Here is a 19,404-nt window from a genome sequence, read left to right on the forward strand (position 1 = left end):
GCTCTTCTATCACACACGCAACAACAAATGCAGGAGATGACCAATGTAGCAGCAGTAGGTCTCAATATAAACAAAGGGAAAAGCAAGACTCTCCGATACAACACAACATGCACCAATCAAATTACGCTTGTCGGAGGAGCTTTGGAAGATGTGGCAACCTTTACATATCTGGGCGGCATCATTGATGAACACGGTGGATCAGATGCAGATGTGAGGGCGCGGATCGGCAAAGCAAGAGCAGCATATTTACAACTGAAGAATATCTGGAACTGAAAACAATTGTCAACCAACACCAAGACCAGAATTTTCAGTGCAAATGTAAAGACAGTTCTACTGTATTAGGCAGAAACTTGTAGAAATACGAAGGCCGTCACCCAGTAGTTACAGGTGTTTATCAATAGTTGTCTACGCAAGATACTTCGGATCAGATGGCCAGACACTATCAGCAACAAGTTACTGTGGGAGACAACAAACCAGATTCCAGCAGAGGAAGAAATCAGGAAGAAGCGCTGGAAGTTGATTGGGCACACTTTGAGGAAATCACCTAATTGCGTCACAAGACAAGCCCTCACATGGAATCCTGAAGGCCAAAGAAGAAGAGGAAGACCAAAGAACACATTACGCCGAGAAATAGAGACAGACATGAGAAGAATCAACAAGAACTGGATAGAACTAGAAAGAAGGCCCAGGACAGAGTGGGTTGGAGAAAGCTGGTCGGCGGCCTATCCTCCATTGGGAGTAACAGGCGTAAGTAAGTAAGTAAGTAAGTACATATTATAATTAAACAAGAAACAAATCGTGCAGCTCAAATCTACTACTTAGACCAATTTCTAATAGTGAGAAATAGCTATTTAAATGGTCCTTAAGAAGGTGTATCCACAATTTCGGGTGAGTTGATAATTCCTGTGATATCTAAACCTCAATAGCCTAGTTTCACAGTTTGAGACGTAACCAATGAGCTATTTAACCATGAGTGACTTTCAAGACAACTGAATGTAGAATTTCACACCATGATTAGTGTATTGCCCTTAAAAGAAAGAAAGACACAGAAAAAGTCAAGAATGTTATAAAAGATAACACATATTCTACCTGTTCTTTTAATTTATCTTCGATGGTTTTTTGAATTTCTAAACGATTCTTTAAATATTTCACTTCCTCCTCTAATGCAAGAATTTTCTGTTGACTTTTTGCTTTTTCCTGATCCAATAAACATTGTGCCTTGTTTAGTTTTGCTTCAGATAATTTCAATTCTAAACTACGTGTTTCCATAAGCTGTAAGAATGAGTGAAAATATTATGAAGTATGATAAAGACTATATATACATGTATGTGTGAGTGTACTAGAACAAGCGTTTACCTTTCCTATGAGTAATATAATAAACCTTGAAGCCTTATATCAAGTATTTAGATTTGAGCAGCTGGGTAGTATTGACAGATGGTCTCAAGAGAATTGAGTATGAATCCAAACTACGTGCAAAAACCCTAAACTCATCACCCATATTATTGTGTCAGTAAAGTTATAAAACAGAAGTTAAACTAACTACTGAAAGAGATATTCAAGTCTCTACTGTGTGAAGTGCAGTTTGATTCCATAAAGAGGATTTTTATACTTTGAAGTAACTAGGTCTAATCGTAACGTCATCTGTTCGTCTCATATAAATTTGTTTCAAACTAGTTTAACTACTTATTTCGTATAAAGTAGTTAAGGTACACAAAATGTAATTACTTAATCTTTTGTTGAGTTTCGACGGTTTTCATATACAATACTTGAGCTCTCGACCGAGAAGAAAATCCTTTACAAACAACATATTCTTAAGCTTTGTTGATTGGAAACTAATTTCAACGGGGCAATTCAACAACATACGGCCTACCAGAAATGTTTGCCAATGTCAATTATTATAATTTCTCGGTGAAGCGAGAGGAAACTGATTGGAAACAATCTGGAACAAAATAATCAATGGAAGCCATGAAACTCTTAATTTTGAGCTAATAGGAACCTAGAAGCTTTGAGTATGGGATAAAATTATCTTGAGGATCCCGTAAATGGAGTTCACTACCTCCCCACATGGCGTATATTAATAGTTAATGACCTTAGGGTTTGAGACCATGTTCTATTTGGGATGTTCCTAATCTTTTCCCAGCTCACTCCTACCGTAATGGACATAACAGTTTGCGACAAACAGTGACTGAGGCATTTTATACATATATATTCATCTTATAAAAAACCAGGCAGTTAAGGAAGAATGCATTTTGATCGATTCGAAAACTTGTAGGTTGGATTTATAACAGATCAGCTTCAGTTAGAATACCTTTGAAAACCAATGAGTACTAAAACAAATATTCTATTTAAGTATGAGGATTGGGAACAGTGCGCAACCACGTCTCCACTAGAGATCGAATACAGTACTTTTTCGCATTGCGACGAATATCCAATTCAGTGGTTTGATTGTACAATTTCAACTAGACGGAAACAGACGAGCTGTGCTCTCCTGCTTTGAACGATGTGTCAACTGGGACTAATGTGTGATAAGTAAGAACTAAATATGAGGCTTGTGTTTACATAATCCCTTCCGCTAACTCAAAAATTTCCGAATTGGTGAGATCCGATGAAAAAAGGTGGTGGAGGAAGACAAAAGGTAAGTGAAATAGGTTACTTAAGGCATAATAATGATTAGTAAAGCAGACCACTAGACATACTAACCTTATCTACATGTTCTTCACGTTTCTCATGCTGTTTAATAAATTCACCCAATTTCTCAGCTAATTCTTGATTCTCTTTACGCAATTCCACATTTTTCGACTGATATTCACATAATTGATTTTGGATACTTGTTATACTTGTTTGAAAATGATCTGAAACTTCCCGACGTTTTTCGTCTTCAATACGTGCACGTGACAAGCTTTCTTCCTGAAGTAATAAGGACATAAATTTCAAACAGTAGATGTTAATTTTGTCTACATCCATTGTTACTCATTTTACAAAACTCTTTTGTGTATTACTCCATACTACTTGCTAATATTCAGTAACCTGTTCCATTCGTTACCAAATAATATTCTTAAGTATTTACCTAAACCAGTAACATTCGCTCCATTTATTATTGCAGTTAAATACTCTCAACACTTGTAACAGTTACTTTCTTGATTGTTTGTTAAAACCCAACAGCTTTCATATTTTTATGCTCTTAGCCTCCCCAATTCGATTGTTGATAGCCACAGTTGCCAGGTATCATTTTCAATGTCATACGGTCAGTGCATTCTTAATTAATACAGGAATCAGTGTCTCATCCAAATGTACAGACGCGTTAGACACTACATGTACCTCAAGAGTCGAAGTATATGATTTGGGAAAGAAGAATTAATTCATAGACTAGAAATTGTAACACAATTTTGATTGAGACCGACTCTGATTCATGTCACCAGACGTCTCTAACTCTTAGTCACGATAACCGTGTTAAACACAAACACGAAAGATGCGCCTACAAACATAGTATCATTTATGCTACTGAGGACTATGGAAAACCAACACATATATTTCCCTCTATTAAAGATCTATCGTTCCGACAAATACCTGATTCATTGGGACATTAGAGTTTGAAAACTGTGTTGTTGTTGTTGTGCCTCAAAGTGTAATGCATTAAGGTCCCCTACATTAAGTCATATAACCAGATACATTCAACTTAATGATACTACCCAACTAAACGTAATACGAAAAAGGTCAAATGAGGTTCGAGTTTATGATTTAACGATAGAAAAGGTAGGTGACTTGGTGATTGAGGGGTTCAACTTTCAACCGCTGAGCTGCAGATTCCAGTTCCGTTCCACCTTTCTCGGTTTCGGAAAAAAAATTTGTAGTCAAAATGATTAACCAAAAAGGAAACAACAAACAAAATTCCAACCTGAATGATTTTATTTTTTTTTTGTAATTCACGACATAAAGTTTCAAGTTTATCCTTTTGTAGAATTAGACGATTACGTTCATTCTGGAGTTGATCACGTTCAACGCGCACCTTAAATGGATATATTTAAATATATATAAGCAATGCATAAGAATAGTCTTAAAATTTACATTTAAGTGGAATGAAGAAATTGATTTTTGGCAAATGAATTGCATCATCATTTAAGAGTAATACTTAGAACTGGGAACCATTGTGATATAACGGGTTGCTTAACATGTATCTCTTCCTCTAGCTCTCTGGTATACTACGATATTACGTTATTAAGAAACTGAGACTAGTCACGTTATATCAAAACTAGGATTCACGACCCAGAATAGAGAATCAGAATATATACTAGATAATACTTTATCCAACAAACTAACAGCCAGTCTCAGTGAGTCTAATGTGTAAACCAATGAGAAAGGATATCCTAAATCTAATAGTCAGTAGGCTATCCCTAAATGTCCACACTCAGAGACCAATCACATTTTATTTTCATTAAGACATATCACATTTGAGAGTTCCACAATTCAAGCAAGAACACAAATATTAGTGAAGATTTTATTGACCCTTCCAAAAACACATAAACGATAGTTATTGTAATCTTAGATAACTGGTACTGACTACTTGAATTTACAAACAGTACAATGTAAGTAACAAGAAAACGATAGATTTATTTAATGCCTAAAATAAGTTAAAATGGATATCGGAATACACTAATTAACAATCAGATTTGTATACGTTAAGCTGAGTAGCAATTGGCAAATAGCTTATTGTATGCACACAGATTTACATAGTAAAATGAATTATCTATAACCAATAGATATAACTTATATATGACAAGCCCTCACATGGAATCCTGAAGGCCAAAGGAGAAGAGGAAGACCAAAGAACACATTACGCCGAGAAATAGAGACAGACATGATAAGAAAGAACAAAAACTGGATAGAACTAGAAAAGAAGGCCCAGGACAGAGTGGGTTGGAGAAAGCTGGTCGGCGGCCTATACTCCATTGGGAGTAACAGGCGTAAGTAAGTAAGTAATGGATATGACTTATGCGATTAATTCTTTATAAAATGTAATTATATAACAGAGACGATTGGGAAAACAAATCGATTATGCACGTCATTCGGGCTTCGACTAATTAAGTCTTTGCACATCATATCAAGAAGAATGACTAATTTGACAATCATCATTACGTTGTAAGAAAAAAATTTAATTCAGTATGGAAATACGTAATAAATTATACGTTTATCAACAAAAAAGTGTTATCTTGGTCTGCCATTAGACTAGGTGACCGAGATGAAGAATAAAATAACTTAACAGACAGACTATCCTTTAGTTATTTCTCAATTATTCACTAGTCATCAACAACCTGAACTAGAGATTGATATCATGATTCTAATTTTCAACGAAGGAGAAGCATAACTGACTTAAGACAAAGAGTAGCTAGGTTTGATGAACTATTTTCAGAGATTTTTAAAGACAGTGATTTAGTTTCAGTAGTATTATTAATTAAGGTATTAGCTAAAGTCTGGAAGCTACATATGATTACGTCACACTGTTTGTGAACGCTGATCATCACAGTTCAGTAAAAAGAACTCAAATCTTCCATTAATAGGTACACTAGGAATCAGTTTGACTAAAATAGTCTCTGAGACGTTAGAATATATAATCATTTAACGCTTGATTGGTTTTCACAAACGCCAAATTAAAGTGATTTCAGACCTGCGCATGAACGTATAGGTCAAATATTCACTTTTGGCAAGTTCTTGAACCAAGGGCCAAATATATTTTGCGAAAACCCAATCTGTAATAGTGTGCGATAGTGAAACAGCACATGAAAGTATGACACGTAGGCTAAAAAAATCTACGTGTTTTCCCGTAGCGTTGCTGGGATATGGCTGAACGACCAAATAATTATTGCTAATGCTATGTGCATGAAAATAGATGTAAGAAGAGAACCAAATGACAATAATACAAGCCGTAGTCGTCCGAGTTGGAAAGGCCAAACAATACGTATCCCTAAACATTACCTACATTGACGCTTCCAATGAAGCAACACTTATCAATCAAAGAGAAACAACGACAGATATCACTGAACCTGACTTAACAAATGAATTGACCAAAACCACTCAAATAACCGAATCATATTTGGTAAATATTATATATTTAGTAATATTTCAAATGTTTCCTTCCTCAGAGTAGTTCGATTGTCGACGCTTCGAGTGAGCCAACACTTCCATATCACGGAGAACCAACGACAGGTATCACCGAACCTGACTTAACAAATGAATTGACCAAAACCACTCAAACAACTGAATATCAATTGGTAAGTATTAGACATTTTGTTATTATACTATTCCATTTTTTCCAGAATATTACTGAAAGAATGACTGAAAACAAAGAACAAAGAAATTCAATCAATTCCCTGTACATTGTTATACCACTTGTTGTCGTTTTTTTCGTTGTATGCATTGTCTGTGTCATTTGTCTGTGGTTATACAGGAGGAAGAAATACAATCCATGAATCACAAAAACGTCTTATCACTTACTTTCATCATGCTGACATTGTTATTTTCATTTTGTTTGTATTCAAATACGTCTTATATTGTGTTAATCATTCCAATGAATTGGAAACTGTTTCATGGAACTACATAACACTTTCATGATTGTTCACTTAATAATTGATGTACATTGTTGACAAAATAAAAAATACGGCTTTTGATACCCACGTAATTGTTTTCATTCAATAAAAACTGCTTAGTTTCACTAGAGTTTACTACATTGAGTTCGTGAATTAACAGTATCGTGTATATATGACTTTGTAACAACTGCAATCAACAACCAGTCCTTTATGAATGCCCAATTTGTTGAAGTCTCACTACTGGAAAATATCATTTGCAATTGACAACGATCATTGTTTTGAAATCGAAAATATGGCAAATAACTCTTTACTTTAAAGATGTTCCCAGGATACCTATACTCAACACTGAATGGATAAACTGTTTCCCAGCGTTTCAGGGCCCCTCTGAACTTTTTCGAGTAATACTTTGGATTTCCTCAGCAGAAATAGCTACAAATGAGTAAAGAAAGACATGATATTAGTCCACATCGTTGACTATTGGTCTAAGCTACGTAGTTGGATGTAAAATTACTGATTGAGGCTAAAGCGATTCACGGAACCAATGGTCAGAGGCAGTTGAGATGGCGTAAAGTTAGTTGCGAAGGTGCAGTTGCATTTGTTTTCTATATTCCCTTAAAATTACGTTAAGTGCAATTCCTTTCTTTTCATCCTTGGATCATATTTATTCCCTTTAAACTGTGACACATATGTTCCGATTTTCATTTCTGGTATTATGACTCATTTAATGCTTCCTATCTTGTTTTCTTTCCGTATACAGAAACAAAGTGTGACAATCCAGGTCGACACATACTCCTGCCACGCTCTAAGTTAATAATAACTGACTGAATAAATTGTTTGTCAAACTGTGAGTTATACTGTAAAACTTTATTACATAGTTATAATAGAATAGTTATTCAGGGTGAGTGACGCAAACTTGAGTGCTACTAAGTTGAATGTTTAAATAAACATAAAGAATTCCGAGTGGAAATAACCTTTGAAACAATGAAATGTGATTAAAGTAAGACAATTTTGTAAAGGTAAGAGTAGAATATAGTAAGCCTAAGACCATGACAATGGGAGAAATTACACAAAGCTAATGTGCTAGGACAAATGTTATTGATGCTTTATGTGCATTATCTTCGTTCAACGAGTACGAGTGATTTTAGTGTTTTTATACAATAAGACTATAATCCCTACATGGTAGATCAAATAGCTGTCTTTATAAAAAGTACCTGGAAGGAAGCCATTATAACCAATAGTAACTTTGAAACCATGTAAATACGTACCAACCTCGTACTTACTCTATGAAACAAAACATTTTAAAGGCACAAACTTGGTACGAAAGATTAACTGAGAAAGGTCTCGTAAAAAGGTGTACCAATAAAAAAGTATAACAAAAAGAGAACAGCACATAATCATCCCGATCAGAAGATTAATTGTCACAAGATTAAATTTAAAGACACCCAGGAGTGTGAACACTTTTATTTATGTAAGAAACAGTTTGGTATCTATCTCTCATCCCAAATTCAAACTAATCACGCTCGATTATGCCTAGTATCGTGCTCAATTAAATATGGTGCTGGTATGTTTATGATGTAATAGCCGAACTAACAGATGTTAATAAAATGGTCATTCTACATTTAGTAGTATTGACATGAACGTAGATCTAACGGTGTAAGCGTGTTTGTTGAGATACATAGGCTGACAGAGGCATTTAAGGATGGTGAATTGACAAATAAACTAAATTTTCCTAGTTTCAAAAAGCTAGAGCTTTGAATTCAGTCCATGATATAACCGTCAACTTAACAAACAATAAATGATTTATATTCCGTAATTTGAAACTAACCTATTAAAAGAAATGTACACTAATATTTACCAAATAGCTTTCAAGATATTTAGCACTAAAGTAAAGCTTGTCGCAAACTTGCGAAGATTAATAATGGATTCATTTTATCGCTATAATAGACACACTCTAGTTCACTTCAATTACAAGATCATACTATTAAACACTCCAAGCGATTTCGAACACATGGATTCCAGAAAGTCGACCCATGGCAATACATTAATAAATGTTTAGTTCGGTCACAACGAAAAACTTTGAGAAGAACGTGTAATGCCATCAAACTCTCTATTAATTAGGAGAAAACTACTTCAGTCAGTCAGTCAGTCACAACGTAGAACTTCGTACGGACGTACATCAGTTCGAGTTGCCATACCACATTAGCACAGAGATGAAGTTGTCGATTAAAATCCCGTAGTGGTAGAAGTAGCAAGAGTATAAGTATTATGTGAAAGATAAGGGATTGAAGGTGTTATTGAAGGAGTATATTCCGGTGAAATAAATTTGGAAAGAGAAAAACGATACGGACATGAAGAATCCAGAGAATTAGAATTTGGTAGAACACAAAGAGTGGATGTACCTTCGCCATTGCAAACGATTTTGAGCAATGTCATTCAAGGTCTCTAACCATCGATTGCTATCATCTCGCGAATACCAACCAGATAGTCTACACCTACCAACATGCCCCAGTCCACTTGTCAGCGACTTCATGGATTTATGCCATGTTTTGGTCTGGCCACCCCTAGCTTTCTTCCAACCTACTCCTACACCATAAATCATTGCACGTCGGGACAGTCGGTGGTTGGGCATACGTAACACATGTCCCAGCCACCTCAACTGATGAAGTTTCCCTACTTCATCAATCGATTTACCATCCTTACCTAGTACCCGTACACACAATAGTGTGGCGCATATGTACCTGGTGCCCTTTTGTACCAATATATATGTGTTTAAATAAAATAAATAATAAATAAACCCGTTTCCTAACAACTGCATTACTTACCCGGTGGTCCCAGGATATACGAGCAATGCGTCGAAGACACCTATGATCGAACACTAGTAGCCTACGAATATCCTCTACTCTTATCGGCCATGTTTCACTGCCATAAAGTAGGACTGAACGAACTGCTGCACAGTAAACCCGTCCTTTTATTGTTAGACGGATATCTCGCCTACGCCATAAATGGCGCAAGTTGGCGAAAGCTAGACGAGCCTTCTGTATCCGTGCTGAGATTTTGTCACACACCAGACCACAAGGGCTGATGAGACTCCCAAGATAAGTGAAGCTGTCAACACGCTCATCTACTTCACTCCCTATCATTAGTTCAGGTGCCGATGAAACCCAATCCTGAAATGACATTTTGCATTTCGAGGGAAAGAATCGCATCACGAACACTACTTCGCATACCGCTCAAGTCTTAGCACACAAAAGTATTGATGAGAATATAATTTATGGAGGCAAAACTATAGTTTATGGACGAGTCAATCAGATTTAGGACTTCAGATCTTAGATTTTAACATGGAATTCATTTATCCACTAGGTCAAATAGTATTTTGGCATAATAGCTGATGTCAGTTCGTGATAAGAACCTTAGATCTAATTATCATCCGTAACGTCCACATTTACACTCTAATCCGAATCCCTCACACTAACATACAATCCTAATTTAACCCCGATAAGCTAGACGTTTTCAAGGCAATTTTCGCATTGTAATATGAGGTCAGTTAAGGCGAGACTATAATTCATGGACGAACCAACCAAATTTAGGATGACAGGTGTCAGATTTTGGTGCGAAATTCACTCAGCCATTTGGATAAATACAATTATGACATTATGGCTGGTGTCGGTTTGTGATAAAGACCCGAAATCTCATTCCTAACTCTAACTACCACTCATCCACTAGGATAATAAAGGTTTTGCCATTATAGCTGGTGTCAGTTCGTGATGATCACCCAGAATCTAACTCCTAACCCTAACTACCATCAGTAAATATTAATCCGAATTCCTCACACAGGTTTATAACACTCATTTGGTCCGGGTCATTAGGTTGACACTCCCAAGGTCAGTCAGCGTCGCTCATAGGTCGACCATGAATCATAGTCTCACCAAATTTTTATCCTATTAATAAGCGGTGGCCCCTGTTACTTCGGTAACTACAGTTTAATCTAACAGGCAGTTTGGACCATGTGAACAGCTAGACCTACCTGTTGAATACTCTGTTCAAATTGTTTGTTTTTTGAAGAGTTTTCTTTCTGATCTTGATAAAGTTCATAGTATTTCTGACATATATATTCGAACTTGACATCACTCGAAGCACTTTGGGGAAGTTCCTTAAGTGTCAAATCTAAATGCTAAAGTGAAAAGTTAGGCTCCATTATATCACCTATGAATTTGTTTCGTTTTTTCTTTTGTTTACTGTCGTGATGTGTCTCTACATCCTGAGTAGCTGAAACTTCGCTCTTATCAACCATCTATGATTTAGAACTTGTCAGTAGCGCAATTGACGTTTTTACCGCGACAACAAAATGTTCCGTCCCACCAAACACTAAACGTTGTACGGTATAAACTGGATCACTGTTTCTTTAAATCTGCCTTTCAACTTCTATAAAGGGTCCTGACATAATCGGAAGTTTGTTCGCTCGATAACTAACTCCAGTTAAGTCGCTTGATGACTAGATAAATGATTGTTACTGAAATGTACATCTCATATACCCTCGTATATAATTATCGACCTTATTCACGTTGGCGAATAATGGAATCAAGTAGGCCAAATATGTGAATGGAGTTTGAATGCTTATATTTCGTACACTCAGAGATGTGAACATACAATCAGAGAAAGGAAGTTGAGAAAGCAAGGAGGAGAGAGTGAAACGAAACGAAATGACGCTCAGCTGAGAAGACGAGTTAACCAGTCCAATTTAGCCAAGCGTTACTCAACGTTTATATTCCGATCAAAAAATATTACACACACGTAATGAATAGGGAAAGCAAATAACACATATACGATCACATGGAAACAATCGGGGTTAATAAGTGAATAAGTGAAAAGGTCAAATTGTGGCTTTAGAGGAATGAATAAATTGGTCTGTCCGAAAAGTAGAATAGCCTATGTGTGCGGCAATGCGTTTCTGAGTGATAATTGATGGGTCATGCTATGTGTGTTCACAAACGGGTATGAAAGTTACGAAGTCACGTTTTTCAAAAAAGATGTTACGGTCAATAATCGTATTTGTGCAATTATGAGAGCGAATATTCACAAAGACTAATTAGAAAACAAGTCTGTGTTAACATTCCCAACAGAAGTAAAGACCATCGGTTTGGTCCTTCTCAAACTTGAAATAATCAAAAGCAAGTCTGATGTAGTGTCAAACTAGCCATCAGTCGTCTTTTTGAATGGTTCAGAGGTAATTTCGACAGTGTCTTCTATCGAAATATGTATAAGGATATTGAAAATTCTGTCGCGGAATCAAATTGAAGAGATTCCATTGCCTCCTCCTTGACCAGATATTTTATCTTGTAGCCGTAAATAAATCCCCAAAATAAATAGCTCTGTAAGCGTTTGACATTGGATGCTGACCACATTAATTTTAATGAACTCAACTAGCTGAAGGCGCTCGGTCAGGCATTCGCACCAGATCACGAGTTGAAACGGCGTACTCAACGTCTCCCGCGATCGCTAGCCAGTTTAGATTAGTCACTTCTCGATGTAGTGACAATCCATCAAATATATCTTCCAACCTCTTCGTTTCTGACTTTAAATGTTACTTTTTTGGCGCGATTCAATTATCGATGGTGTTACTGGTAGTGTTGTCAAGCTACAATACCTGAGGTATCGTTATTGGTGAGATTGACGTGATTTGTCAAGCCAACCAACAAACAGTGAATCTGTTTCTTTTCGGAACTTCATAAATCATTACTTACTTACTTACTGACTTACTTATGCCTGTTGCCTCTCATCGAGGAGCATAGGCCGCTCACCAGCATTCTCCATCCAACTCTGTCCTGAGCTTTCCTTTCAAGTTTTTTCCAGTTTTTATTCATCCTTTTCATATCTGCTTCTATTTCCCGGCATAATGTGTTCTTCGGTCTTCATCTTTTCCACTTCCCTTCCGGATTCCAAATTACGAATTGCCTTGTAATGCACATTGGTGATTTCCTTAGTGTATGTCCAATCGACTTCCAAAATCTTTTCCTAATATCCTGTCTAGCTGGAAACTGGTTTGTCCTCTCCCACAAAACGCTGTTGTTGATAGTATCCGGCCAATGGATGTTGAGTATTTTGCATAGACAGCTGTTGATAAATACTTGTACCTTCCTGATAATGGTCGTAGTAGTTCTCCACGTTTCAGCTCCGTACAGTAGGACTGTCTTGACGTTCGTACTAAAGATTCTGACCTTGAAATTGGGTGAGAGTTGTTTTGAGTTCCATATGTTCTTCAATTGTAGAAATGCTGTCCTTGGTATGCCGATCCTCGCCTTTCATCTGCATCCGATCCCCCTTGTTTATCAACGATGCTCCCCAGGTACGTGAATGTTTCCACCTCTTCCAGAGTTTCGCCATCAAGTGTGATTGGGTTGGTGTTCTCCGTGTTGCATTTGAGAATCTTGCTTTTTCCTTTGTGAATGTGGAGGCCTATCGATGCGGAGGCTGCTGCTACATTTGCTGTCTTCATCTGCATTTGTTCGTGTGTATGAGAGAGGAGGGCTAGGTCATCTGCGAAGTCCAAATCATCTAAGTAATTCTGAGAAGTCCATTGTATTCCGTATTTCCCTTCAGATGTCGAATTCTTCATAATCCAGTCAATCACCAGAAAGAAGAGGAATGGGAAGAGTAGACAGCCTTGTCTGACTCCGGTCCTTACTGGAAATGCATCTGTCAGCTGTCCTCCATGCACCACTTTGCACTGTAGTCCATCGTATGAGTTTTGGATAATGTTGACAATCTTTTCAGGAACTTCATAGTGTCGAAGTAGTTTCCATAATGTTCTCCTGTCCACGCTGTCAAACGCCTTCTCATAGTCAATAAAGTTGACGTATAGTGATGAGTTCCACTCAACTGATCGTTACACGATGATCCGTAGTGTCTCAATCTGGTCTGTGCACGACCGATCCTTACGGAATCCAGCCTGATGATCCCTGAGTTCGGCGTCTACTGCGTCTTTCATCCGATTCAGCAGCACTCTGTTGAAACTTTTCCTGGTACTGATAACAAACTGATGCCTCTGTAGTTCTCACATTTGCTCAGATCTCCTTTCTTTGGTATCTTGATGAGATATCCTTCTTTCCAGTCCATTGGCAATTGTTCCTCTTCTCAAATCTTCTTGAATAGAAGGTGAATCATGTTTGAAGTTATTTCAATGTCTGACTTCAGTGCTTCTGCTGGTATATTGTCAGGTCCTGCCGCCTTCCCACTTTTCATTTGTCTGATGGCCATCTTGACTTCTTCGATCGTTGGTGGAGTGACATCTATTGGAAGGTTTGTATGTGCTGCTTCGATGTTCGGTGGATTCAATGGGGCTGGTCTATTAAGCCATACCTCGAAGTATTCTACCCATATTTTCCTCTGTACTTGGATGTCCATGATTGTCTTTCCTTCTTTGTCCTTGACTGGTCTCTCTGGTTTGATATATCTCCCTGCCAATTTCTTCGTTGTATCATATAGTTGTTTCATATTCCCTTCTCTTGCAGCTTTTTACACCGCCGTTGCTAGTTCTCCCATATATTTCTGCTTGTCGGCTTTAATGCTTTTCTTCACTTCCCTGTTTGCTTCTGCGTAGTTTGCTTGTGCTTTGACTTTCTATGCTCGTGTTCGGCTGTTGTTAATTGCTAGTTTCTTGTTCTTCCTTTCTTGAATTTTGTCCAAGGTTCCCATAGAGATCCATTCCTTGTGATGATGCTTCTTAGGACCAAGAACCTCCTGACACATTGAAGTTAGTGCTTCTTTGATCCCTTTCCAGTTGTCCTCGAAAGTAATTTCTTGTTCTTTCAGTAGATCCTGTAGAGCCTGAAACCTGTTGTTGAGAGTTATCTTGAATTCATGGAGCTTGTCAATATCTCGAAGGAAGGCTGTATTGAACCTTTGTAGTACTGTTTGTCCAGTTGTCCAGTCTTACTTTAGCTTCAGTCTCATCTTGGCCACAACCAGGTGGTGATCTGAAGCTATGTCAGCTTCTCTCCGGGTTCTCACATCTTCCATTGATCTTCGGAATTTTTTGTTGATACAGATGTGGTCTATCTGGTTCTCTGTGGTTTGGTCCGGTGAGATCCATGTAGCTTTGTTTATGCGTTTGTGTGGGAATATTGTGCCGCCTATAACCGATTTGTTGAATGCACATAAGTTTGCAAGTCTCTCCCCATTTTCATTTTTCTCTCCTAGTTCATGTCGTCCAATTGCATTACGTCTCCCACATTGTCCGGACGTTCCATGTACCTATAAAGAGTGTTGCTCTGGTTGTTAGAAGGTGCATCGGTCTCGTGACTTCCGAAGAATTTCGGCTTTCATCATGAGACGTCACAATTATTCCTTCAACTCCCAGGGCAGAGTTTAAATGGTTTGAATCATTTATTTTGGTTAGCGTTTTTTTAGCAAGTTAGCTTTTCTACGGGATGGGGTCGCTAATCCGATGCCCAACCCTCCTCATTTACTCGGGCTTGGGACCGGCAGTAACTCTAGAAGAGCTACAGGCGGAGTTTCATAAATCATTGCTTTGCTTTAATTTTTTGTATAATGTGATATATTTTTCGTAATTTGGGATATTTTCTCCGTCGTACATTTCTACACTTTAAATTCACCACGACATAACAGACTTCTGAGCTACTTATGATCAAGACACTCATACCACCCTCATTTCAGCTAATGCCTTTTTGTCCGGACAGTATCGCAGCCTAGTTCTGCCACGCAGGAGCCGACTTCTACGAGCGCGGCATGACTGATCCACGCGCACAGTTCCCCGCGGTAGTAAAAGCACTGTCGCGCGATTTCAACAGATACGTTACAATTGCATGTTTACTACTGAGGTTTTGGAACCTTACGAAACCCTGAATTGGTTGATTCTGAAACGCTGATATCTATTCGATCGACAACCCCTTAATAGTATCGACCTGCGATATGGTTCTGCGACAGATATGTTGTAAGAATGAGAGGGGTGATTGGCCAAAGAACTTTCGATGGCGATCTATTCGGACAATTTGTCTTTTTTGAATTTCCTCAGCAGTATTTATCTCTCCGTAGATGAACTGGCTGCATCTGCCGACCACATCTTGGAAATCACGTGGTCATCTAATGATGAGGTGATTTCAGTCAAAGAAAAAGCATAAACGACCCAGAATGACATTACGGTATTATGTCATACACTTACACGTTATCCTCGATTTCTTAACGACCGAAACGGTTGCAAACTGCGCGATCTGTCTCTAGACCACGAGAGACGGATAACCCCGACTGATGTTGGTAACATAACCAGTATGAGGAGGAGAAATTGCAGACAACCCTGCAATTAACCGAACCCAAAATCGACCGACACGAAAAACATTGCGGAAAACTTCCCAGCCGCCACGCCTTAACGGCAACTGTAGCCGGCGAACATAGCCGTCTGTTATAGGTCTTAGATGTAACAACGAAATTTCACTACCTCGTCGATACTAGCGCATACGTTAGCAATCTTCATGCAAATTCAGACGACCGGCTTCAAGAATCTGTTTGAAATTTGCATGTGGCAAACGGGAAGCCAATCGCCACATGTGGTAAAACTTAAGTTTGCTTTAACGTGGGTTTGCGCAAACCCATTCATTGGATCTTCGTTGTTGCAGATGTTTCTATGCCAATTGTTGGTATAGATCTCCTACAACACCACAACCTACTCACTGATACATGCAAACGTAGGCTCGTAGATGGAAACACTCAGTTATCTGTTTGCGTAACCTCTTTTTTCGGTTGTAGATTAGCCCCAGTCACAATCAGGCACACAACAGACCCCATCCATCAACCACTACTTGGTAAGTACTGTGAAATATACCAACCACAACCGAAATCGCCGTGTGTAACCAACAACGTTAAACATCGTATCTACACCTTGAGACCACCTGTATTCTCGGAAGCACGCCGACTGGCTCCCAAAGAGCTGTGGTTAGCCAAAAACGAATTTGATCACATGATAGAGTTGCTAAGCATTCGACCGTCGAACAGCCCATGGGCATATCCTTTGCACATGCTCCCTAAAAATAACAGCAACGATTGACGTCCAACTGGTGACCATCGTCGTTTGAATGCAAAAACCATTCCTGATCGTTACCCATTGCCTCACATTCACGATTTGACAGCTATCTTCAAAGGTACAACTGTCTTTTGGAAAATCTACTTGATTAAGGTCTATAACCAGATCTCTATGGCTACTGACGATATTCCAAAAACCGCTATCATCACTTCTTTCGGACTCTTCGAATTTTTGCTTATGCCTTTTGGCCTAAGAAATGCTGCTCAGATTTCCTAAAGGTTCATCGATGATGAGTTTAGAGACCTCAACTTTGTACATGCGTATGTTGATGACTGCTTGACTGCAAGTCCGCACAGAGAATCCCATCCCCAGCATCTGAACGTCTTATTCGATCGACTGTAAAAGCATGGGATTACTGTGAACATTCAGATATGTAAAATCGTAATCGACTCCTCAGATTTCCTAGGACACATTATTGATGCTCAAATGATTGTTAAATTTAAAAGACTTAGAAATAAAATGAAACGCATGTTCAGGTCAGGTCAACATGAAGGTTGGTGAGGAGTATAAAATCTTGAAAATAAGCTTGGCCAAAAACGTTTTAAGGATTGAGACGACTTGTATAACTACAGTTAGGAATATGAGGAACAGTAGTATACACTTTTCACAAGAACTTACTGTAGTTAGCTTAGTGATATTGACAAATATGTGGCAAAGGCAATTAGAACCGTGAGGTACCATATAACTTTTTGAATCTAATACACTTCGTCTGTAAACTACACACTTTTTCATAGTAGCACGTTCTAGTATAAAGCTTTTAATTGTATCCTTTAGCGAAACAAACATATTCTAGATCTTCTCTCTCTATGAATTACTTTGCCTGTAAGTTTTCTAGGCTCTGGAATAATTTACCTAAAACTATCCGTACGTTAAACTCTCTCCCATTGTTTGTTCGATCCATTAATGCCTTTTGCTCCTCTGAAAATGCATTAAATGCTCTAGCGCCTGCAAGTGTATCTTACTTTACAAGTGAGATTATCGGAACTTTAAGTGTTTAACCTCTTACTTGCTATCATTGTTTTGTTGTTCCGTGCTCTTTGCTTTAATCTTACTTACTCTAGTTGTAGATAATTATCAATAACTCGCTCTGGCACTGGAAATAACCCTACAGAACAACGTTGATTAAACATCAGGCTATCCACTTAAGAAAAAATGACAAGTTAACTGGTGTTGCATTGGCTTGCCGTGATATATGCCATATTTAAACTATTTATCAATTACTAAACCAGCAAACATAAAACTTTCTTATATTTCATGTTTGTTCTCTACATTAAATGTTGGTCTTTAAAACAATCTAATCATGCCTGTAAACTGGTGTAAATTCAGTAAATATTATTTTCAGAATACATTACTATTATTATTATCTTATGTCAAAAACGCTTAAAGAGTGGTTCAGTTGAAATGTATAGGGCTAGTCTGATTGAAAATGTATGTATGTTAGGTACAAAACAGCGAATCATCCAGCAAAATAGCAAAAGTAGCCTGATTTATTTTCAGGAATTAGATCATACAATAGATCAGACGTATATAAGACCAGTTGTGACAAGTAGTAATGAACCAAAGGCAACATGCAATGTGTCAACCAGTTCCTGGGTGTGTGAGATGTTAATTTAATGATATGATATTATATATTTCTGCTAGGATAGGTACATGTCATTTTTCAGGCATAGTCTAGCGGTTAGAAAAGTTACTGTTTCACAATATGCATCTCAAGCAGGGTTGTTTAGTAAATAAAACCTTCAAAACTGTATATCAATTCATTTGTTCAGATATTCAGTGTAGTCTGCAAAATATTTTTCAAAGATGCGACGCGTCCACGTTACAAGCAAGATCCAATTTCGGCAAAATTGTTTTAGGATTTCGATCGTGCTAAGTATATATGCAATGTAACTTTTTAAGTTTATTGATGCTATGATATACAAGCTAAATCAGCATTTAACACAAACATACATTTTGTCAACAATACAATGTTTCCGCAGGAACTAATACGTTTAATAAATTAGGTTCCCGCTGTACAATGCCTAATGATGCGTGATGAAGTCAAACTAGCATTAACTGAATTATATATGGAACGATTCAAATGAAGATGTATGTGAATCGCCTAGTCTATACATAGTTTCATGTCAATTGCAGCCTTTTGTAGTGAGAAAACCAAAATCTGATAGCAACTCACAGACACTGCATCTCATATGTTAACCAATTTCCTGAAATGCTCTCCCAGTTTAATTATTATTATACATTATAGAGACTACAGCCAGCATAATTCATCACAGTCACATAGACCAATGTACACAGAAAGTTACAACTAGTCGAGTCTCAAAGACTCAGGATCGATAATGGAAGTCCCATAGATTGAAAAACTAAGGACGTGTAAACTGGATGGTTCGATGAAAAAGACCCACAAAACGCATTTGAAATTAAATGGTAAAGTGTTATAGTATTCATTCATAGCTGAAGCAAGACATTCTATTGATCGACAGTCAAAAGATTTGTTTTCACTTCATTTTGTTTTTAGAAAAGTGGTAATCCTTTGTAAAATGAGAATTTCTCTCATACTCCCTCTGTGTGTGTGGATGAATATCAGCCAAACAGACACATCGTGTTATGAGAAAGCAATGTTCCTTTTATTCTAGCTAACATTCATATTACGTCCATTATACATAATAGAAAATACCATATTGTTTGGTTAATAAGGTGGAATGCGGTGGTATACGACAACAAAGTATAATC

At 37.6% G+C, this 19,404-nt stretch overlaps 1 protein-coding gene across 1 annotated transcript; it reads right to left on the reverse strand.

Annotated features, from left to right (window-relative positions):
* Positions 1–1,003: 1,003 nt before the first annotated feature.
* On the reverse strand, positions 1,004–17,355 carry Smp_155180 (putative beta-taxilin; the record flags this gene model as incomplete). The annotated part of the gene is made up of 5 exons (XM_018797803.1): positions 1,004–1,027; positions 1,090–1,272; positions 2,701–2,907; positions 3,896–4,006; positions 17,293–17,355. The coding sequence occupies 5 exons, from the start codon at positions 17,353–17,355 to the stop codon at positions 1,004–1,006; spliced, it is 588 nt and encodes a 195-aa protein (XP_018652809.1).
* Between the last annotated feature and the right edge of the window lie 2,049 nt (positions 17,356–19,404).

The sequence above is a fragment of the Schistosoma mansoni genome, chromosome 5 (genome assembly GCF_000237925.1).
Source record: "Schistosoma mansoni strain Puerto Rico chromosome 5, complete genome".
NCBI lineage: Eukaryota > Metazoa > Platyhelminthes > Trematoda > Strigeidida > Schistosomatidae > Schistosoma > Schistosoma mansoni.